Source organism: Oryzias melastigma, linkage group LG13 (genome assembly GCF_002922805.2).
Source record: "Oryzias melastigma strain HK-1 linkage group LG13, ASM292280v2, whole genome shotgun sequence".
Classification (NCBI taxonomy): Eukaryota; Metazoa; Chordata; class Actinopteri; order Beloniformes; family Adrianichthyidae; genus Oryzias; species Oryzias melastigma.
This window is the reverse complement of record NC_050524.1, coordinates 14,311,151-14,335,666: the sequence shown is the minus strand read 5'-3', so window position 1 is coordinate 14,335,666 and position 24,516 is coordinate 14,311,151. Positions and strand designations below refer to the sequence as shown.

The 24,516-nt window shown below is 36.5% G+C and overlaps 2 protein-coding genes across 3 annotated transcripts in view; one reads left to right on the top strand and one right to left on the bottom strand.

Moving 5' to 3' along the window:
* The first annotated feature begins 2,552 nt into the window (after positions 1 to 2,552).
* aadac (arylacetamide deacetylase) lies at positions 2,553 to 16,986 on the top strand. Of its 2 annotated transcripts, none has more exons than XM_024278044.2 (5): positions 2,553 to 3,367; positions 6,148 to 6,372; positions 6,878 to 6,947; positions 9,431 to 9,602; positions 14,200 to 16,986. In XM_024278044.2, exons 1-5 carry the CDS (start codon positions 3,319 to 3,321, stop codon positions 14,824 to 14,826), a joined length of 1,143 nt encoding a protein of 380 aa, XP_024133812.1. In that variant the 5' UTR covers positions 2,553 to 3,318; the 3' UTR covers positions 14,827 to 16,986. The 2 variants fall into 2 exon arrangements, with proteins under 2 accessions (XP_024133812.1, XP_024133811.1); XM_024278043.2 differs by having other exon boundaries at positions 2,556 to 3,367; positions 6,144 to 6,372; positions 14,200 to 16,984.
* Positions 16,987 to 21,654: 4,668 nt separating this feature from the next.
* Positions 21,655 to 24,516, bottom strand: part of LOC112149357 (succinate receptor 1) — an 8,401-nt gene continuing 5,539 nt past the window's right edge. Inside the window, exon 3 of the mRNA XM_036214959.1 lies at positions 21,655 to 23,072. Coding sequence (XP_036070852.1) covers positions 22,125 to 23,072 — 948 coding nt within the window. The 3' untranslated portion in view covers positions 21,655 to 22,124. The remainder of the gene's footprint in view (positions 23,073 to 24,516) is intronic.

Sequence of the window (24,516 nt, the reverse complement as noted above, 5' to 3'; positions counted from 1 at the left end):
TAAAATGGTAAAAGTATTCAAATTCCTTCAAATGCAGAAAATTTTGCTTTTGTTTTGACATTTAAATCATGTTGATTAGCTACATGTGATGCTATAACATTTTACTTAAGAAAACGTGAAAACATGAAATATCTCCAAGACCAGAGATGGGTAAAGTGGTTCGTACACAAACTATGTCTTTAAAATAACTTTTTTTTTCATGTAGTTACTTGTGTAGGATGCCCGTGAGGCACATGGCGGATTGACACAGAACACTCCCACCTGTATGAACCTGCTACCAAACAATTTAACATCAGTCATGACTCACCACAAGAGCTCAGTTTCAAAGCTCTTTCATTAAATCAAGGACATCAAAGCATTGAGGGTGCCGTTTTAAATTAAGTTTTCGGTTTTCTTGTTTTTAGTCACACTTTGTGTTTGACTACGTTCTGGCAGGCTTTCTGATTTATTTCCTGTCAGTTCTCCAATCTTCACAGCTCTCTTTTGTTGCAATTATGTTGCAAGTAGTTTTCCTCAGTATAAATAAGAACATGATTGTTCATTACAGATCCCCACTTGTCTGCATCAGTTTTATTTCTTCAAGTTTAGGTTCTTCATTTTGCATTGCGTTTTGCTTAGATTGTATCCTTACATCGGGTTTCTGCTACCAAGCCGTTCCTCTGCAATGTGAAAATAAATTCTGTATCAAGAGGTGGATTGGGAAGAGTTACATTTATCCGGGGCACTGCGACAGACTGGCAACCTGTCCAGGATCTACCTTGCCTTCGCCCAATAGTAGCCAGGATAGGCTCTGGCAACCCCCCAAAAGGGATATAGTGGTTAAGAAAATAGATCGACTTTTACTGGTCTTTTCTTTTTAGTAAACTAATACTACAATTAGTTGTACTGCACCATACTTTTTACTTTATTAAAAATGATACTCTTACTTGGCCAAATGTGCTGTTTTCATAAATTTGCATTTTTTGTTGTTTGTATAAATCAAGCATTTAATAGGGATACACGATTATAAAAAAAACAAGACAAAAACAAAATCACACTATTTGGCTACTGGCAGACTACTAATTGTTCTGCCAATGAATCATGCCAGTATAGCTGCAATTTACTTGTACAAACATCAGTACTACGGTCGCAAATACAAATGCCACCACCACCCGATTAAAAAAATAAAATATATAATAGTAAAAAAATAAATAAAAATCGCTAGCTTGGTCATGAATACAGACGGCAGTAGTCATCTGTCACGGGTTGACGTCATTACAAAATCGGGGGACAACTGGGCGGTGATAACCGGATCCCTGGCCAGCAGCAGCTCTGATTGGACAATGTGTAAGTGGCTCTGAAAGGGGCTGTCTATAACCACCGACTGCCTAGCCCCTGGGTGTATAAAAAGCGCGCCATTCTACACTACTGGTCATTTGCGACTCAGACTTTGAGCACACTTCGCAAACTTGCCAATTTACACATTTTTAGACAACATTGTATTCTTGTCACAATAAACTGCAATTTGTCAATACGTGGGACTCATAGTCGCTGTGGTTCAATGCCACAATGAGTTTTGTGCAGCATCAATGCCGTCTCCCCCTTTAAGATCAACGACGGCCGGGATCACCAGATTGATGCCTGGTCACTGTCGGGCCCCTGGCCCATGTCAACAGCCTCTGTCGAGTGCCTGGAGTGATACCAAACAGCACGATTTCTAACAATCGGATGCTGGCAGTGAGATGGCAGCACAGAAGCAGAAGGGTGGCTGGAGGGTGGCAGTCTGAAATTGGTCAGTTAGACAGTTTTTGGGACCATGGAGACCCTCCAGTCATCACGCTGCTGCCTTCCTGTCACTGGACTGCCACCGTGCGACCTCCAAATTCCCCCGGGCGGCTACTGACCATTGTAAAATAAATTGACATTGAATTATAATTTTTTCTTAAAGTCTCCGCAGCAATCATGCGGCGTGCAAAAATCTGACTGACAAATGCTGTCGTGCAGCCACCTGCCAAATATGCTAACAAAAAAAAAAACCCTTGCATTTAGGTTGTCACATGGTGGTATTTTGGAATATGTGACCGTATTCTAACACAACAAAAACGTAAAAGCTCACAGAGAGACAGCAAACGTAGATTGTTATGTATGCAAACGTGTGATGTTAAAAGGTAAATGGACATTTAAAATTAATAAGAGATCTTAGCTGCAGAAAAGCAAAAAAAAAATAAATAAATAAATAAATAAAAATTGAGAGAGTTAAATGCTGCTTGCTTGTATCAGTCAACACTTGTTGGAACTATCCCATAAAGTGTGTCAATAAATTAATGTGCACATCAGCAAATGCAACTGCGGGATGACTGTGCACAACCCCTCATATTTTCTGTCAGGTAACGAGAGTTTTAGACTATAAATCAGGTATGTTGAAACAGCTACTTAACACTTGAGTCTTTTTTCTTTCACTCTGGATGACTACTTCCTTCCAAAGTCTTAGATAATAATATTTTGAAACAAAGCTACCTTAACTTAAGGTGGACTTTTTGGTTCCTACCAGAGCTGGAGGGTAGTACGTTGTGCAGAACTTCCAGCTTTTCTGCTGCAGTCTTGTGTGGAGAGTCCTGCTGCCAGGAAACCTGACATCTATGCTGACTCTGTCACAAATAAAATATTATTAGCTTAAGCTGCCTTGCAACCACAGCTATTTATCTGCACTAGCTTTGCTCTGAGCAGCAGGCAAAGAGGAACCCACAACAAACAACTCAAAAAAAGAGGAAAAATATATCAAATTAACATCCAAATGTTCCTGTTTTTATCCGGATTTACACGTGTTGTTCCGTAAACTGTGATATCACTTAATCTGGTGGGATTACAAACTTTTTTCCGTGTGTTACCTGTACACAAGAAGCGGCACCTGAGGCGTTTGCAGACAAGGTGGGACGTTCTGCCTCGTGAGCTCCCCGCGCGCGCGCTCCCTCCAGCACACTTCAATTAATTCGGCCGCCGAGCGACACAAGGAAGGCATGCTCTGCCAAAGCAGCGAGGAGCAGCTCCGAATATGCACAACCACCAAATGACACTCAGCACTCGCGGTCATTTTTAACTCGTCCGCAGCTGAAATTGATTATTTGAAGCGCAAAATCTGTCGCCGTTTGTTAAAACCTCAACTCCTTTTTTTTTTTTTTTTTTTTTTTTTTTTTTTTAAACACCAGCCGTCGCCAGTCACTCAGCGGCCGGGGACTCACGCTGGAAAATGAGGTTGGGAAGTATTGTCTTATTTGTGGCTTTTTGTTCCTTTACCGCGTATTATATTTACGAGCCAATTCCTGAAGACATTGAGGAGAGATGGAAACTCATGCTGGCCAACTCTTTCTTCAGAACAGTCAGTCACCTGGTAAGACAAACATATATGTGCATATTTTTATTCTAGTGATGGTAGTTTTACAGTTAACTATTGTGATGTATGTCATTCAAAAATACATATAAAATAATATTTCTTAGAGCAAAAAAAGTATACATGTTCTCTTGTTTGTTCTGTCAATTTGATTTATTTTTCATTTTTTTGCTGATGTAGATGTACATGATGGTAAGGCTACATCAGATTATGTCAGATTCTAATCCATGCTATATAGTCCTCACCTCTTCTAATAATAGATCCTATTAAGGAAACCCGTGTCAGTATATGAGCATGAGACGTCTGTGGTTTAGTGCTCATTGTGTAGTGCCTAATCTGACGTTTTATCATGGCTTTAAGTGTATGAATAGACCTCTTTACTAGTGATGTGTAGAAGAAGAAAAAGTTCTGCCACTAAGACAACAAAATCCCAAGTTTGTTCAGTCTAGTTACTAATTTATTTGATAACCAGTTATAATTTATGAAAAAAACATATGGATTAAGCTTTCTGATATATAATTTTGTATTAAGCATTTTTTTTGTCTACATTTTCTCTTTTGTTCTATTATTTTTTAAAATAGCTGTCTTGTCACAAACACATCCAAGACTAGATGACTTGGTTTGTGGGGTCACATCACCAAATAATAAGCTAATTTGCTCAATCATGCTGTTATATCATCTTTATTTGTGAGTTTCCTACATAAATAAGACCAGCTGACTATTACCTCTTGAGGAAAGCAGTAGTATTACCACTCAAAGTCATTTCGTATGTCTTTTCTTGACTTTTGTCTGATCTGGATCCACTATTTGACTATGCACATATGTCTCCATCAGGCTCTTGTACTGATGACAGCAGAGCTGACTTGCTATGTGGTGTTCTTTTGCCAATCGTAAAGATTTTCTCCAAAAGATTATGGGTCTGGTCTTTGTGGTGGACAGTTCATGTGAGAGAGTGATACATTTTCTAAATTCATATTGTCTTAATTTTCACCCTGTTGAATTTTTTTTTCATCTGTGGAGATGTTTCAGGCAGAAAAACTAACAGGGGAAGAGAGAGAAACTAAAATGCACAATTTCCATATCAGCTGATCTCTTAAGTAGTCAAATGACCTGACTTTTGCCAGATTAAACATAATCTCTGTTGCTTTTTTTCCATCTGGGATCTTTTAAGTGCTGGCATAGTTTAATAATTGTAACTAATGAGTTTTTGTTTTGGCCTGATTCTACCGATCAAACCTACTTGATTGGGTAATCACCACTCTATTAAAACCAATATCGTCATTTTTCAGCGGGATATAAAAAAAATAAAAAGGTTTGGTGGTTTTCCTGGGAATGGAATTCTGACACACCGAGGTCAGACTGTTAAATGTTTTGGATAGTCCAGGAACAGCAGGATAAGCCAGATCATTCAAGCTTGTTTAAGAACACAGCTACTAGGTTCAGTTTTGCCAGAGTGCAACATAACAAAAAACCTGACTTGTGAAGCAAAAACATTTATTTAATTTATAAATGAGAGAAGGACGTTTCCCTTCAATTCACAATAGTGGGTTTATCATGAATCAAAAATGGAGCATTAGGTCACTGAAATAAAACTATAATAACTTGTGTAGAAGTCATAGTCATTGTTCATACAGTAGCTGCTTTACTAAAGTGCACGGCAGTGATTGGTTAACCTATGACTGAACCTTTTATTAAAGGCAACTTAATGGCAGGTTTGGGATTATATAAATTTACTCCTAACTCTTTTTCAAGCAATGAATTAAATTCTATTTGACAATTATTATACCTAATGGATTCAGTGAGTCATGAAAACTCTATGGAGCAGCTGTGGCGCAGAGGTAGAGCGTTCGACCTGTGAAAGGAAGATTGCAGGTTTGGTTCTCACCCGTCCCGCCCATGTGTCAAAGTGTCCTTGGGAAAGACACTGAACCCCGCGTTAGTCCTGGTGGTTATTGGTTGGCACCAGGATTAGGTTGATTGTGATTGTTAGCCTCAATCTGAATTCCTCCCTTCCCCTTCATTTAGCCCTCCAAACGGAGAGTTATGAAAAAATACTGTCTCACATTTCGAACGTCACTTTTGTTCAATGACGTTACCAACAATCGCTGGTCCACTAGTGTTAGCGCAGAGTTTCCAGCGCTTGAATATACACAACATCAGTCATTACTTACATGTTACTCTCCACTATGGAGGGGGAGATTTAAAAAACAAATTTTACGGATACGACTAGCACTTAAACTGCACCTTCAAATGGAGGGGAAGAGAAAAGGGAGGAATTCGGATTAGGACTTAAAGCACTATGGGCTTTCTAAGATGATAGGAAAGCACTACATATGTACACGCCCTCACTATAAGTGCAAATATGTCTATTTATGATTAGAAATAAATATAATGGTAAGAAGATAACATCATACTGTTTTTTTCTGTATTTTCAAATCAACGTATGAATTAATAGATTTGAAATAACTATGAAATTATTTTCCCTTTGTTTTTGTTGCTGGAATTGTTTGAAATAAACCGAAATTAACCTACTGTAACATGACTAGAAGATCAAGTACTGTATAGCAACACATTTGCAGCTGAATCCCAGAGAAATAAAGAAATCTCATAATTCAAAGTCTCATCCAATTTATTGCACTCTATTATGTACTATATAATTAACATGGGTCTTATTGCTAAATCATTACATGTGAATTGTAATTGTCTTAATTTGGTTTCAAAAATGTGAACAAAAACCCTGCTACAATCTCTGCCTACATCTGCTTTCTTTGTCCAGGCAGACCTCTGTGAATTACTGGGCCTGAAGGACTACATGGGGGTAATGTACGTCATTACTCTGGTAGAAAAGGTGGTTCCGGTGTCTGATGAGCATGTGAAGGTGACAGAAGAAACCTTTGATGGAGTGGATGTGGTGCTGTACCAGCCCATTGTCCAGGAGTCTGAGCCTAACCTCAGGAGAGCTGTCATTTACCTGCACGGTGGAGGATGGTGTCTGGGGAGTCCGCGTAAGTTGATGGGATCACTAGCCTCTTTGTCTACTCCACTGAATTGAAACTCTGAATAGAAAAAAGGTTAAGCAAACAGTATTCTTTTACTTTAAAAGCACAAAAAAACTAACTCACTTTACACACTGACAGCTGTTATTGCAGAGTAATAAAAGAAACAATACTACTTTAAATATGCTGCTAAAGGAATACACAAAGGTTTAACTGTCCGGAGGAAATAGCACGCCATCTGCTGGAGCGGTGGGGACCTCAAGGGGTGGTGATAATTGCTAATCCATGTTAGGTCATGACATGCAGTTTGACACTCATCATGCTGCTCGTGCAATCTGCTGAATGGCTCTAAGTATTTCAGAGGAAGTACTGCAGAGCAGGTTAACCTCTCCCTCTGCTGTGTTATGTCCCTGCAAGCTTTCTTTCTTTCTTTATTTATTTTTTGTTTGGTCAGTTTTTGGGTTACTTGGAAGTCTGTTGTCTGATTTTTGAATGTCTTTTATTCTTCACACAGGAATGAGTCCATATGATCTTCTGGCCAGGAAAATTGTCACTGAACTAGATGCAGTAGTTCTGTCTGTGGAGTAAGTACTTATATCCTTCATGCTACGACTTATCTGTAAATAAGAATGATGTGAATGTGATTCTGTAAAATCGACATCTTTTTGCGCATTTGTCTTTGTCCTCTAGTCAACTGCCATAAAGATGCTACAGTGGAGTGAGGCTAACGAACTTTCCTTTAGGTCTAGTCAGTTCTTCATTTGCCACAGTGACTTTCACTGTTTGTTTAAGGCTCTGCATGGATCAACTCTACTGAATCAGTTCTGCTGGATCATTTTACTGTTGCTCTTTTTTGTCTTGGACAACATTTCTACTTAATGGCATAGTGCTGCTGCAGTGTTTAGGAGTGGGGGGTCTGTTTAGGGTGGGTGCATTTTAGCCGTATCTGCCAAATCTAAGCTCCTGTTTTCATTTTACATGGAGCTCAGGCATGTGTAACAATCCCTAGAGACAACATTTGTTGAAATGTCACCATCAGAGCAGGGCAAACTGTGACTTTCAACTGAAACGGCTGGATGTCATTATTTCTGACCTTGGAATCTTGAATGATTTTTGGATTCTAAATGATGATCTTCAAGATTTTTGTTATGATTCATGTTGTTTCCACACGTAAACATGGGTTAATGTTAGGAGGGGGAATCTTTGGGCACCTCACAATAGGATTTGATAATGATTTAGGAGGGAACGATTTGATTATGAAGCTATTGTTGATTCATCTTGAATCAGTGCATTTCTTAAAAAATGTTCTCTTCACCACAAGACACTAAGCCAGAAGTACTTACTTTTCTCCCCCAAAGTGCATTAGTAAGTAAAGACGATAGCAAAGGGCTGCACGATGGAGCAGTGATTAGCGCTCTTGCTTCACAGTGAGACGCCTGGTTCAAATCCCAGCTTGAGTCTTTCGGTTTGCATATTCTCCCCGTGGATGCATGGATTGTTTTTCTGATCATTCTGCCTTCCTCCAACAGTCCAAAAACATGCTTTACAAGTTTATTGGCTAATTTAAAGTGTGGATGTTGTAGTTTTTGTGTGCCCTGCCACAGACTAGCAACCTGATGTACCCGCCTTTGGCTAACAGTAGCCCGGACAGGCTCCAGCAACCCGATGACTCTGAAAAGCACATAGTGGATTAAGAAAGCTTTAGTAGCTCGGGGGTTCACAGACAATGTTGATAGCTAATGGATTCATTTTATGGTAAAATTCAGTCAAGAAATCCAGACAACACCACCAAATGAACATTTCAGGATTTATTGAAAGGTTGAGAACATTGTATTATGCTCTGATTAGCATCCTCTTCGCTATCACCCCAATCATGTTCCTGGAGACATTCTCACCTTTCCGTCTTTGCCCAATAATCAGTTTTTTCCACCAGGAATATTGATATCAAAATCCCCTATCTGCTTCTCGGATACATTTAGGATCCACCTTAAATGTGGTGCAGATTCCTCACCACAATGGTCTTTGTGTGTATGCCACCACATGAAGTTTAAAGACTAAATCGAATGAGCGTTTCTTGACTATCAATACACTGGATCATAACACAAATAGCACAAACAGTTGGAGTCTGCATGACTATTCATGAGCCGGGGAGCTCACAAAGTTAACTGATCACCAGTAGCTTTGCAGAGAAAATGTGTGTGTCTGTGGTGCTGCAAGTGCAGACTCTTCGTGAAAGGGGATGTTGTCATTTTGTGACATCAGCTCGTTTTTGTGGGTTGGGACAGGCTGGTGCTCAGAGCGCAGATTTTTAGAGGAATTCTTTGAAATGCGTAAATGGATCAAAATATCACTCTAGGGTTGTTTATAATGAGGAATGAACAGTATAATACAATTAAAAGCTCAAGAAGTTGATTTTGCATGATATTTGTCCTTCAAATAGCATAATATTGTTACACTTTATTAATAGATCAGCCTTAACGGGATTTATCCAAAATAAATATTGCCTTGCTACCTACAGAACATATTTTTCAACACAGTGTGGAAGTGTGTGATATAATTTTGTGTGTTTGTTGGGTTCCCTAAATACTTAATTTTGGTATGACACAACTTTCACACAGCATGACTTTTGTTCAAAGGCTTTTGACTGTTGATATTGAAAAAGCCAAAATGAAAAAAGGCTGTTAAAAAAAAGGCACGTTTAAGTTTCACCTAATACTTTTACATGAAATCACATTTATTATTCAATTCTCGATTATCTAAAATTTGGAAACAATTGAGAATTGCTTATTGATCATAACCGAAACAACTAATAATCAGTTTTAACTCCCAGTAATAGTTAATGTTGCAGACAGTGACATTTTTCACTGCATATAACATCTCAATGAAGTAGGCTCACTCTGCTCCAGTGTTTTTATTTAGTGAACAGGTGAGGACATCTATTTTGAGCCACATCTCTGTGACACAACCACTACCTGCGTTCCAACAAAACATACAAAAAGATACCAAGAACCACGCATTAAGCCACAAAAAAACACTTCACTTTTAATCTTTCCTCTTGACTTTTCAGTTACAGACTTGCTCCTCCTCATCACTTTCCCATTCCGTATGAGGACGTGTATCGTGTGGTCAAACACTTCTTCCGTAAAGAAGTGCTGGCCCAGTACTCTGTGGATCCCGGGCGAGTGGCTGTGTCTGGAGACAGCGCTGGAGGAAACCTGGCAGCTGCAGTCTCCCAGCAGGTACTGAACCTGTACTGACTGTACATTTGACATCTTCGTGTGTAAGAGCTTCTTCAGTAGAGCATGCTTGTAGAGAATAATGAAACAGGAAATAAAATCAATTTTATGTTTAGACGATTTGGCTCTATAAATAGTTATTTGACATTATACCATGAGTGAATTAAGTCAATTATTAGTGCTTTAATCTTATCAATTTCAATGTTTAAATCATTTTTCACAAAAAGATAACTAATTGATACAATGTGTCACATATTGACATGGTAACGGATCCAGAAAGGGTCGCCCTGGCACAGTTTTGAGAAAATATATATGCTAAACACCATGTAAAATGATATGAGTTATCATTTCAGAGGAAAGTACACCTCTAACTACTTGTTTTTGTCCAGATGAAGAAGCAAACGTTCAAAATCCACATGTAGTTTCCTAGATTGCTTTTATTGCGAGAAATGTTTGCCATTAACTCTGATAATGAAATGTGTGTCAACAAACAATTTCTGTCTGGAATAACGTATGTCAGCTGACATATTTAGTTTCTGTGTTTAGGTCAGCACAATAATACAGAACATTTAGGCTATTTGACCAGAACTTCTTTTATAGATTTCCAATATCACTTTTTAATTTTATGATGATCCATAATCCATAATTAACAGATCTGAGAATGGACACCTCAATGCTCAATGGACATAATCCTTTACTTAAACTTGAATAAAGTGAAAAAATTGTGAAATCTATTGTTTTAAAACTTTATACTCAACTAAGTTGTGATAAAAGATCATTTATTTTGCCAGACCCAAGTGGGATCATGTAACAAATCTTTGTTTTTACTATTTCAATACATTTTTAACATTCATAATTATTCAATCATATTTTCACGATTTTAGGAAAAGATCATGTGTTTTAAATCTGTGTTAATGTGTCACAGCAAAATAGAAGCACTGTAAGAAATAGGAAGTTACATCCATCCAGAGTAGCAACCCAGTAGCAGTATCTGTATAACTGAGGCAGTTTACACCATTTCCACCCAACATTACCACTGAATAGAGATTTGATGAAGTTCCAGAGGAGGATGAAGGGAGTTACAGAACAGAGAATTATTACTCAGTGCTTAAAAGCATGCAGGTATTTAGCTATGGGTTTCTATAGCAACCTGTTTGTATTACTTGTATAGCCTCAGTGTATATTGTTGCATCCCCAGATGTTTACTCATAATGCCTTCATAGTGGTTCACACAAACCGACAGACAAGTTACCTCTAACAGCGTCTACAGGTGCTCAGACGCCCAGGTGCTGACTTTAAACTGTATGTCTTTTTTCCTATTAAATAATAAAGAAGTGAGTGTAAATGTTGAATGAAGTTAGTATGCTGTTTCTGTAAATCTGAGACGATGAATATTTGTCCAGGATATCTAGTTCAGGACTTTTAAAAATGTAATTTTTAAAGAATAAATAAATCTTTGTTGAACTTGGAGCACTGAAGTCTTCAAACAAAAATATTTTTTAAAACCCACACATGTTCACACACTCTTATGTCAGCACAAATATACTCAAGTAAATTAATGAATTCAGAATCTAGTGCAAAACACAGATCTTATCATGAATTTGATGTGATTTTGGCCATGCCTTTGAGTGTTTTATTTTGAAGGATTTGATCAGTAAAAGTGAACGTATATTAAAAAAAAAGAAAATAACTGTTCAGGTATAAAGTGGTTTATACCAATAAAGCAAGCATAAAAATATTAAAGTATGGTCTGAACTTATAGCTTAGACACTGAAAGATATCCACAAATGAAGAAGCGTAAAGTATGAACTTTAAATATTAGGTGTAAAACGTGCTTAAATGATGTTGTGTAGCTTTTGTTTTGCCCTGGATACAACTTCACAAGCCAGCACAGGAGAGTAAAAGGGCAAAAAGAAATGTTATTCTGCAACAGCGCATGACCCACAACACAATGAGGTGGAGAGGAGGTAGCAAGGGCTCAAATAATAAGCTGCTCTAACAAGCTTTTTGAAACCCCTTTTGTTTCACTGACACTTTTGCTATCATCTGCAAAAAAGGGGTACTTAACGGGGTGTGTGAAAGGTTCAACTTTCCATGGGTGAGAGTTTTGTGTTTCAGTTATATGTGGGAGAGAACTGTAGCTGTGTGAGGGCATTTCAACAATGTAGAGCAGCACAGAATTTTCTGTTGTGTGTTTATGTTATCAGAATAATGTCCCTAGCTGCCTCTCTTACACTTGTAACTTGTTTTACTTTATGTAACATACTTCAAAACTGAAGTACAACATGTCCCAGTTAAGATTTCACCCTAAAAACTTACACAACAGAGTCTAAATCAACAAATCAAAAACCTAGAAACGAGCTAAAAAGAATCTTCCTGAAATTATAAATGGCAAACATTTTCAGACATATTGTAGATACATTTTAAATCTACAGAGAGAAACATTTTTGGCCTAAACAACTAATACATGTGGTTAGATCCACTCAGATGAAAATGGTGACATAGAAGCTGCTACGGCAAGCCACAAGCTCCACTCCGCTCCATTTCAATGCATCCAGTTGTAGACAAATAGATCCATGCACGTCTTTGTTTTCCTCGTCCGTGCTCAAAACTGTACGTCTAATTAGCTCCAATATTGCTCATCATCTTTGTTGGACCGCTAATGTTTGGCTGGTTTTGTGACTGTCTGTAAGCTAGTGGGAGACCGTGTAAACAGATAGATGATGGGAAAAGTTGGTAAATTTCTTACAAAATACTATTGCGCTGCAGAAAATATGTCCTAGGAAAACCCACTGTTTTTTTTTTTTTGGCTGAACGTTGCATAATCATAAATAAAAGACTATTGGGAATGCTTATAAAAGTAATCAAAAGACAAATATAGTGTAAATACATGGCTGTACACTCAACAGAAGAAAAAAATAAAAGCTGTAAATCCCATTGCTCACAAAAGTTTCAAAGTAAAGAAGACTTTAATAGCTTTTCCTCATAGCAATCAGCTTATATTCATTAAGACAATGTCAAAATTAAGAAAATATATTCGTTTGTGAAGTGTCTCATTCGAACAATTCTAAATATGATTCCATTAGATAGACAGTTGTTATAAACACAATCCATGGAGGCAATGTAGGAGTAGAAAAAAGTTCTCAGCAGTAAGGTGGACATGCAGGAACATGGAGAGATAACACAAAAGCTCAAAAAGTAATCCTGAGCAGAGCAAGGAATTCTGCAGATAATCTCTTTGGAATTTAATTTTGTGGAAGTGATCTGGGCTTAAGTTGTGAGCGAATACTCCTCCCCAGCTACACTGCAGTTTGCACTTTACTGAACTGCACTGGACAGTCTGTATATTGTGTGACTTGTGAATGTAAAAGCAAAAATGGGTTGAAAATTACTCTTGTGAGCTACCAGTCCAGATTTACAGTAATATAGTGTAGAAATACATATATAAAAAAATAAATTAATTTCAGAGCCAGAATACAAGAAAAAGTCTAATTTTGCCAAAACAGCTAGCATAATGCTAAAATATTAGCTAAACTGCAAATTAGCAAAGAAAAAATAGAAAAAGGTCTATTTTTTGACAAAACAGCTAGAATAATGCTAAAATATTAGCCAAGCTACAAATTAGCCACAAAACTGGAAAAATATCTAGATTAGCCAAAATCAGCTAGCACGTTGCTAAGTTATAAGCTAATTTCAAATTACCCTCAAAAACCCAGTAGTTGCTAAACATTTTAAAGTTTGAATGGTGTCTCTAGCTGAAAGTATGTGGAAGTTCACAAGTTTCAAAGTGCACAAAGATTTTGAAGGATTTGAGCAATTCCTCATTCATTTCCTATGGGACATATTGTGCTCAGTATTTTACAAACTATAAAGTTTATAATTACCAAAAGTACAAGCAGTAATGTTCTAAATGAGCTGAACGTTTTGATTGCTGAAAGTGTGACTGAGTTTTTTTTCAATTGGAAAAACATACGTAAAGGAGCAGGAGACTCATTATTGTGTGAACATTGTAAAGCATTCACACAATAAAGAAAGTCTAACTACCTCTCCTGCAAAAAAGAGGAAAAATATCACATTTCAATAAAGCTTTGTACATTTAAATAATATAAACACTGAATATGGAGCAAGACAAAAAGAAAAATGTGCACAAAATGTTCTTTTATGCTTCACTTCAGCTGCTAAATAAATGCATGCTGAAATAAAGTTGTACAGAGTGTGAAGATTTGCTACGGACAGATGATTTCTCTGTTATTTTTCCACAAAAAGAATATTATTGAAAGAAGAGGTACAAATCTTGGCACATGATCGTTAATGCCCTTCAGTCACACAGTTCCGTAGACTACGGTACACAGTGCACCGTTCTGATCACAGCTGCAATCATGTGTTCTATATAATGTCATTCCTTGTGTTAGGTTTTAGGTGAGGTCTTCTAAAGGTCGTTGAAGAGTCAGACATACGGGAAAGTAATGGAGCATTTCTTGTGAACGTTCATGCCTGGGAGATTTGATCAGATAAGACTTTCTGTACTCGTGTCATCTCATTGAAAAACATGCAAGTTCTCAAGTGAAATTCAGCAAATCTCTTTTTTTCTTTCTGTTAGTTACGAAAAGAGCCCGGACAGCAGATCAAGTTAAAGGCTCAAGCACTCATCTACCCCGTGCTGCAGGCCCTGGACCTCTACACGCCGTCCTACCAGCAGAACCAGAACATGCCCATTCTGCCGCGCACTCTGATGGTTCGATTCTGGAGCGAGTACTTCACCACTGACAAGGCCTTGTTCAGAGCCATGATGGCCAACACCCACAACAGCCCAGAGTCTTCCATCCTGCTGAAGTTTGTCAACTGGAGCGCCTTTTTACCAGAAACTTATCATAAAAAGTACAACTACAGCGCTCCTGCCGTATCGCAGGGAGCAGAAGGGGAGGCAGCCGGCGTGGATGAACCGTCTCGATCTTTTGCCGACCCGAGGGCATCGCCTTTGCTGGTTCCAGATGCAGACTTGCGATTTCTGCCCAAGGCCTACATTCTGACATGTGAGTATGACGTCCTCAGAGATGATGGAATCATGTACGCCACGCGGCTGCGCGCCGCGGGCGTCGAAGTAACGCACGAACACTACACCTCGGGGTTTCACGGAGCAGTGATGTTCACCGTTTGGCCAACTGACTTCCTGATTGCACGTCGCATGATAAGCAACTACATCAAGTGGCTCATGGAGAATTTGTAAGAGGAGAGACACAAAAACAATCACTTGACTGTGCAAATGTATTCCATTTTCTCCATATAATGCACTGTTTGTTTATGAGCATATGCTGCAAATGTGGTATCGAACTTTTCTTGGTGCATTTAGTTCAGCTTTGTTTAAATTCAACAAACGGATTTAATTTACTTTGCTACACAAGAATAACCTGGTAATAGTGTTTGAAGAGGAATTACACATTTAATCAACACTGTTATGATTCTAATAGACATGTCTGCTGTATACATGGAACTAAAAGATGTACAGCACCATGGGATGGCTTTTTCTATCCACTTTGGCACTCGTAAATGTTTCCTGTCACCAGACCTGTAATATGATCTTGTGTCTGCTGCATCAATGCTTGTAGTAGAAGTTAAACATACCACTGCAAGTGGAGTAGCCGAGTAACACTTTTTTATTTCAAAAGATTTCAAGTTACCATCAGTTGTTATCAACATATCATCACAGAAGTCTTATTTCCTTAACTCACATGAAATACTCTTTTTTTCAGTTTTATATTTAAAGATTTTCTTTTGAAATCTATACACAAGTAGAAAAATAATTATAACTGCAAATATTTGGCACTTTAATCACAAAAAATATCTCACCAAGTCATCTACGGAAAGATGACACCAAGTCATCTTATTCCTGCTTTCCACTTAAAAAATATTCTAAATTTACAAATGCGAATGTTGCCGTTACAGTTTATTGTCCGGATTTCACACGCCTAGAAAAACGTTTCCGATTAATTCTAACGTGGTGGTAATAAAATGGTATATAACAACTCACCAAAGAGACAGTTTTGTGGAAAAAAAGAAAATACATTTACAGTTTCTGATAGAGTATTTGATGTATTTTAAAACATTGTGCATGATGTGTTTATATTTTAGCCCCTATTTATACAGTGTAATTCAGACATAGTTGTATGCATAACAGCTGCTTTAAATGTGGTGACAGAATACATGCTTTCATTGGGGAACAAATATAAGTGCAATCATTTTCATGTTAGAGTTCGTCTGATTTGAATGTAGACCTGGCACTGAGGTATGCAAATACAATACTGGGCTGGGTTAAATAAACATGATTTATAATTTTTGGATGATAAAATGGGGAAGAAAAATGTTTCATGACCCCCCCCCCCCTTTTTTTTTTACTGTTTTTAATCTCAGCATGAAATATTTAAGTTTGAGTGAAGTTGAGTGATTTTTATTTTATTTTTTGCATTAACATGCAACATTGGTTTCAGTGCACAAAAAATAAATTAACTAAATTAAAGTCTGCAAATCTGAATCAAAATAACTCCTGATAATAATAAAGAGAGTAACCAATGAAAGACCAAGTGCCAGTCAAATCCCTCATGATTTTTGTAGTTCCTCACAAAGTTCAGATGAGAAACTGGTAATTTGACTTATTAATGACTTTATTCTATTGTGAATTAGTATTTACTTCCTCATGTATGCTCTAATATAACAGAAACAATCTATCACTTTATTGCTGCACTCTGTCCTGTTTTAATTTTATTTTTTGTTTAAAGGTGACTGATATTTGCCAGAATTAAGCCATCTTTGAACTAAAATGCACTGAGCGATTCTGGACCAGCCCAAATGACCAAAATCAGTCTTGTGTAAAATTTCTTCAGATATTTTAACTTGTGAGTTTTGTTTGTAAAACTTGTCAGGAAATTTGGGATGATGATCAATTGATCACTATATTTTAAAGAAAATGAGAATTACTCAATAATTTCCCTTAAAACCAGAAAATGTATCAGGTTGAGAGGTTTAGCACAAGTCTCACGAGGATGAGACTCTATCTACTGCTATCTCAGAATAAAAAGAATATAGGAAAGGATGAACATTGATATAAGTCTCAGATTTTGGTCTTTTAATTTAAATGCCACATTTAAAGCTTTTTAGTCAACATCATATAAGTATAATGGTGCAACAAAGCATGTAAGATTTTCTACAAACTTTATTGATCATGTTTGCCCAAACAGTCCAACATCCTGAACTGTACATATTACTTTTTAGTTTTGTCCTGAATTCTGAAGTGTAATTTCAATATTTTACATTTTAATTCTATATACAAATAAACAATTTTATCTTTCTCTGCGTATTGTCTGTTTGTTGCAATCCTTTATCAGTAATTTATAGTGAGACAAAAAAAGTATTTGTGAGTCACTAATTTTGTAAGTAGTAACACCTAAAAATATGAGAGAGATCTGAATTCTGTTTATCATAGTTACACTTCAACGGTAAGTAACAGAATATAAAAAAATATCCAGGAAATCATGTATGTTAAGTAATTTGTTCATATGATGGTGCAGAAATTAAACAAAAAAGCAAGAATTCTGGCCTTCAGACCGCTACTTCTTTAAGAAACTCTTCTACCGTGTTACCTGTATTAGGGACGGGTAGACAGAAGACACCTGTCCACACCTTTAAACAGACTGCAACCTCTCCACCATGACCAAAGATCTGTCAAAGGACACCATGGGTAAGATCGTACACTTAACTTCCTTCCATCAGTGGGAGCATTGATGATGAAATGTGGGTAAATATTCCAAACATGCCCAGGCCATGAAAGATTGGCTGAAAATGCATTTCAGGGTTCTGAAGTGATCTAGACCGTGTGACCCGAGCTAAAGTTAGATGAAAAGTGTAAAAAGTTAACCACAGTGTGCAGCAGAAATGCTGATAATTTAATATATGGTGTTATCTACTGCTGTCTTATCAGCTGCTTACCCCACAACGTTTTTCTTTCTCTTCTATTTTCAAAGTTGCTTCAGTCTGTGAGGTTTGCAGGCTTTCATTCATACAGCTGCTTTATTGCCCAATAGTGGATATAGAAGACTGACTGTTTTGTTTGTTTCATTTTGTTCCTGTGGGCTACACAAAGTCTGGCCTTAACATAATCCCCAGGTTAAAAACTTCTTGGAGACATGAGATTTAAAGGACATTTATGATACCCCTTTCTCCTCCAACCAACTCAAATGTTTGGAAACAAATAAAAAGGAACCGTTTTGGGGAAACAAAAGTCATTTCCGGAAATTAAATTGAAATATATATATAAAAAAGACACAAAGTAAGAAACCAGGAAAGATACGATAATACAGTGGACATCACTGATTGGATGATGACAGTTTGTTCACCTTTTCAGCTGAGAGTTACTTATTGTGGCAACATCTTTAGACATCAGATATTTCCTTAATCTCGTGGCCAAAGCTGCAGCAAAAGTTTGGTGATTGCTCAGTCAACTCTTTTCTGTTTATTGGACAAATTCCTATTTTCTGCTTTCCTTCTTCCTTAAAACTGAAAGGTCAACATCCAATCAGTGAAGTCCCAAAGTCTCTACATTTTCCTGTTGCTTATTTTGTTTCATTTTTTTGCATTCTATTTTGATTTCTAAGAGTGACTTTTATTCTTAGATTTTTTTTCCCAAGTTTCCTTTTTCTTTTAATTGATTTTTTTTTTTTGTTGCATATTTTAAACTGTCATTATGATCTTTCGTATGTTTCTGCGTTGTGTGATTTGTTGATGTGATTTGCCCTTTAGAGGCCAAGTTTTCCAGTCCGAGATGTTTCCCGACACCATCGTACTTCCTCCATCATGGTGTTTCTCTCTCAATGCAGCATTTAACAAAGCACTCTCACCGTCTTCTTTACACTTTGACCTTACGATCCAACGATTTGCTGAATCAAGGCTCAACAAGTGCATGTATTGGTGAAAATTATGCAAATGGCTTTGGTAGTCAGGCTCTTTGAAATCAGCTTGTTTTCGATTGGGCTAATTGGGTTTACTTCAAATATGGCTGCATCTTTATTTTATGGAACACAAGCTTCAAGTTTCCTTACCGCTCAAGTCCATTCTGTGTGTTGATGAGAACACCATCACCACAGCAACAGGCACACCAACTGTACATCACCTGGGGGTACCAGAGGATCCAAACACGAGTCAGAACAAACAGAAATACAGGTTCTTGGCGCTGACAGAACAGATTTGGCAGATTTTTTTGATGGAAGTGAACCACATGCTGCTCATCCAACAAACGTGTTCTTACAAATCTGGTGCCATTTCAAAAGGGAAACAAACAGACTTTCTGACGATAGATGAGTTATTCCCAAAAGGATTTCTACATAAAACAATTCCCAAATTACTTTGCTTTTTGGTAGATTTAGACTACTGCTTAAAAAATAAACATAAATGTGGGTTTAGTGAAGTATTTTGTTCCAGTGCACGATGTGACTTTCAAAGGTTTATGCAGCTCAGTTTAATAAAGAATGTCATCACTCTGGTTGGAATAATGAAAGACGGTTAGCACACAGCAGTCAGTGAGGATCCTATGGATTGGAATGTGCGCTTAACTTTTTTTGATTTGGTTTTGGAAATGTAATACTCCAGATTATTAAATTACAGTATCAAATTAGATGTAATGTTCAGCAGAGGGTTTTGTGTTTCCCCCTCACATTTTACCTTTATTCCCTCCTTACAGTCTTCTTGACTCAAGTGCTTTTTATTGTTTCAGTAACTCTAAACCCAAAGAAAGCATTTCTCTCATCTGAAGAATCCACATGAAATGATGGGGTTTGTGACTAAACACCATGTGACAATAAAACAGAGATCCCTGATCGCAGTTTTAGAGCAGATGTGGTAACAAAAAAGTTTAAAATTCTAAAATACACCACAGACTATCTAAAGCTGCCTTAAAGAGGAAATCCCACACTACATGAGTAAAAAAAATCAAACATTGTTTTTTACTCATGAGTAAAAGACAATAAATGATGTTTACACTGCAAAAACGGTAAATAATTAAGGGGTGGGATCATACAAGTTCATCTCTTCCCACTCCATTTCAAGCAGTTATAGTCAATTGATTCCCTGTGATACATTTGAGTGCTGAACACATAATTGTAAATATATGTATTATTAATTTGGAACAATTATGTCAAGAAGATAGCCACTCAGACTTGTACTCACACTTAAAACTATCCCTCTGGTGCATTAAACTGTGGAGTGTTTTTTTTGTTTGTTTCTTTATGTATATCTGTTGTATTCTGTATAAGCTATATGTTTTATCTTTTGTCTTTTATTGTCAAAATTGCTCATGTTCAATGTTTATATGTTTTCTCTTTTACCTGCCTTATGACAACAGATGTAATTCAGCGCTTGTCTATTTCTGACATAGTTAGGTTTTTGTTTTGCTAAAACATTAATGAATATGCTTTGTCGTAATTCAAATAAATAAAAATAATTCCATTGCAAATAGATAATATTTCTAGTTATTCTGATTGCATTTTTCCCCTTTTTTGTAATTGGAATAAATCAATAATTTATTTAATTATCCATTAACATGTATAAAAATTATAATTTTCAAGCCCAAAAGTAAACTGTTTTGCAATGTTTATCATTATTAGTGATTGATTATTAGATCAATGCTATTAGCATGTCTATTTTAACAGGCAATTGGAAATGGCTGTGGATAATATTTAAATTTGCTTTAAAAAGCAGCAATCTTGAGTATAAAATGCAGAAGAATGTTTAATCTACTTGCAGAAGTTTCTCCAGAGAGGAAGGAACAGCAAATAAACTTCTAGGGGAGGTGAACTTAATGTCAGAAAGTGGTGTTGGATAGCACAACAATGCTGGATGCTGGGATTGATGGCAAGAACTTGAAGCTTTAATAAATGAAATAAACGTATGACAAAACAAAGAGAGAGAGAGAGAAACAAACAAACAAACAAAAAAAGGGGGATAACAGTTGGCAATCTGACAACCTGACATCTAAATACAATGAGCATAATTATCCTAACACAAGACAGCTGTGGACAATTATCACCAGGTGAGACTGTGACGGAAAACACCAAAACAAAACGTGAACAAATAAACATGAATTAGATTTTTTTTTTTAAAGGAAAATTTTCACAGTTTTTTTTTATGTATACATGTATATTTTAATCATAACTAGCAAAAAAATAAAATAAACAGTCATATGGAACAAAATTGTGAACAAAAAATGATTAAAGGGTATCCAAACCAGGAAGTTGGAGGCTGACTCCACCCACAGCAGAAATTTGAAAATCCAGTCAGAGGGGCGGGGCTTGGGTCAGGACTGTTATCATTACTGGAGCTGCAGATCATGATGTCAGACTTCTGAAACTTACACGGTTTGACTAAACACAAGATTTAACTGTAATACTATGAAAGCCCAAACTGGTCATAATTAAATAAATAAATATGACCTTATTCAATCAAACAACACTCCAATAAAAATATTTTTTTCATAAATAAAAAGTTCATGAAACTGTGAAAAACCTGCACACAAAATTTTAATTGACCATTCTATTATTAAATACATCTCATGTTTGCTTTAAAACATGCTTATTATGTTAAAAATCATTTCATCACTTTTAGTGATTGACAGTGTCATTCTTCTGTAGAAGGTCATTATGAAATAAATACGACGTTCTGAAAAACAGCAATGTGAAATAAAAAAAGCTTTTATGGAAAATAGTGATTTTGAAATCAGAGTTTCTGGGGAAAAACATATTATTATAATAATATTCAACATGATTTAAAAAAATATTACGTTAAAATATGATTTTTAGCATAATAAGCATGTTTTAAAGCAAACATGAGATGTATTTCATAATAAAATGGTCAATTAAAATTTTGTGTCCAGGTTTTTCACAATTTCTAGACCTTTTTATTTATTGAAAAGACTTTTATTGGAGTGTTGTTTGATTGAATAAGGTCGTATTTATTTATTTAATTATGAACAGTTTGGGCTTCCATATAATACCTCCTTTCAACCTGTGGGGGGCAGCACACCAGCGATTTTTGACTATATTTTGAAGAATTAAACGATGTTATTTTAATTTGTAAAAAATGAGGCTATGAACAGCAGACAGCACTTTTAAAGCCCCATTTATAGATGTCAACAGCAAAGAAAAAGTTCATCTAGGGTTTGGTTACCCTTTAAGCTCTTATAATTGATTGAAATGTCGTTTATTCTCTAATTATAGAGAATAACAGTGGTAAAAGTGATAGAACATTCTTTGCAGCCTTAAGAGCCATTTCTTTATGAATAACATGGGTAAAAGCTACAAAAAGACTTACAAATGTCATTAAGAATAGTACTTAAATATGAAATTCTCTTAAAATAAAGTTTAATGCAACATGCCTATAAATGTAGTATTTAAACACATCGTATTAAAAAAATAAAGCAGTTTAAGTTTGAGAAAAAGCTTACTCATATACAGAATGTCAGAATAAGTTTTAAAATATTTTATATTATGATTGGTCTCTTCTGAATTTCCTCTTGTTTGCAATCTTCCTGATTTTGGAGATCAAGAGGTTTCTGAATTTGTCTCCCATGAAGAAGTAGAAGACAGGGTTCATCACGCTGTGCAGGAAGGCCAGCGGTCGGGTTAAAATGTACACCGCATCAATGTTCATGATTGTGCATGGAGACAGCTTTGTCCAGGGGGGTTGAGATGCGATCCTGATGTTTCTTAGAATGTGGTAGGGGGAGTAGAGGATAAAAAACAAGACTGCGGCGGATGTGACCACCCGCAGAGGCCGCTTGTATGACACTTTTAACTGGAGAACTCTTTCCTTTGCATGGAGCAAATGTGCAATTTGTTGGGAAAAAATACAAAGTCCGAGCAGAGGAAGAACGTAACCAGTGACAGTTAAGCTCAAGCTGTAGCCTAACAAATTGATGTCTCCTCTGAGGCTGGCAAAATCATTGCAAACACTCCAATTTCCTCTTTGGAAGTCCTGTATCAATAGAGAGATCATTGGCGTAATTTCCACGTTAACAACCAGCCAGGTCAGGCCTGTCACAAGCAACGCTGACCGCCGTTTCAGCAGGAAATGGTTCCTTGTTGGGTGTTTTATGAGCAAGAACCGGTCCATGCTGAGCCAAACCATAAACAAGATGGAGGAGTAAAGGTTGACGTGCAAAACATAGCGATTGATGAGGCAAATGTAGATGTTGGTTTCTTGGAAGTCATTGGAATAAAGGTAGGAGAAGCATGGCAGCGTGCAGAGAAAAATGAGGTCAGAGATAGCCAGGTTGAACAGGTAAATGTTACAACTCTGCCACTCCTCCAGGCAAAAAAGGTAACCCAGAATAACCAAAAGGTTGCCAGGGAAACCGATGCAGAACTCGAGTCCATAAACAGGTGACAGGTAATACTTCTGCAGAACAGAGACAAACTCTGTGCAGTTAGAAACCTACGATTAGAAAACAGAGGAAACTCAAGTCAAAAATAGAGAGGGAAAAAAAAGACTACCATGGGAACGGCAGAGGAGCCATAAACAAGGATTAAAACAGCATTCTACAACTTTACTTAAGAGAGCTAAGACAAAATTCAAAAGTAGAAAGTTTGCATTATAAGAACAACAATGTAAAGACAGAACTTACCATTGCGTGATTCCAGAAGTTCTGATGAAGTGAACAGGGAGTGGAGTGATGACTCAGTGGAACCACTATTTGTATACAGCAAACATTAAACAGAGAGCTGGGGGTAATGATGCCTTTGATATGACATTACCAGAACACCTGACTGCTGTTTTACAGCAAAAACACCACTCTCATTTGAATTTAGATCATGGAAAACAAGATTATACAAAATAGATCATGCTAAAATATGACCTTATTCAAATTGTTATTGTCTTTCCCATTGACTCTGAACATGTTACTGACACACTTAAAGCTTCCAGGCTAAAAGTGAGTTATTTTTCTCTCTACATTCAGGTTTAATAAGCAAACCAGGTTAAAGACAAGATGAAACTATACAATAATGTTGACACATAGAAAAAAAAAAAATAAATGTAGAGGAAAATAGTCTGCATTAAGGAGCTCAGATAGAGCTTCTCAGAAGCACATGAGCAGGTAAAGCAGAATATATGGAAATGAGTGCAGGAAAAAGTTATAGTGATAAAGGTCTCAGAAGATATGAGTTAATATACTGAAGATGACCTAGTTTTGCTCGCTGTGCATCTTCCTTACTTATAAGTAGTTTTGAATAAAAGATTCAGCTTACTAAAAATGTAAAAAATGCAGATATACTTGATGCTTGCACATACTTTAAGAATGGAGAATCAAACCTAGACTGGTATAAAACCTATAATGAGCTGCATACTCGTTCATTAATATGAATTATACCTTTTTTGGGGCACAAACAAAAGTAAATATATAAAAATAACCTAGCATCTCTCATAATGTGATTATTTTTTTTTTGTGCAGCACAAGACAATATGTGCTTTTAGCTCCTAAAAAGATCACATTTTTTGCTTTGCATCTAAAATCTGTGCATTCAGGAGGTACACCTCAGCCATCAATTTACAGTATTAATGTAACTAATCTCAATTAAATAAATGCTAATTAAGTAATACTTAAAAAATGCTATTTTCTTTATCTTTTTTTTTTTGTTCTTTTTCTCCTCTTTGTCCTCAGCAGTCTTGCACTGCTGGGTTTTGTTATTTTAGTTTGGGGTTGGACCTTGTTAGTCTTAGTTTGAGGGTTTTGTTTAACCAAGAGAAATACTGTATTTCATCAATTTCAATTAATCTATTGAACCTCTTGTGACAATCTTATTAGTAGCTTCATTGTGTCATGTTTTATATGCAAAAGAGAAAATATGTTTATTTATTTTTAAGAGTTGAATTAATTAAT

What these genes read in the sequence shown, in the direction of transcription:
- aadac (XM_024278043.2), top strand. Translation starts at nt 3,227, where the DNA reads ATGAGGTTGGGAAGTATTGTCTTATTTGTGGCTTTTTGTTCCTTTACC. An exon ending in TCAGAACAGTCAGTCACCTG is followed by an intron (nt 3,368 to 6,143) that starts GTAAGACAAACA and finishes TTCTTTGTCCAG; the next exon opens with GCAGACCTCTGTGAATTACT. An exon ending in GCAGTAGTTCTGTCTGTGGA is followed by an intron (nt 6,948 to 9,430) that starts GTAAGTACTTAT and finishes TTGACTTTTCAG; the next exon opens with TTACAGACTTGCTCCTCCTC.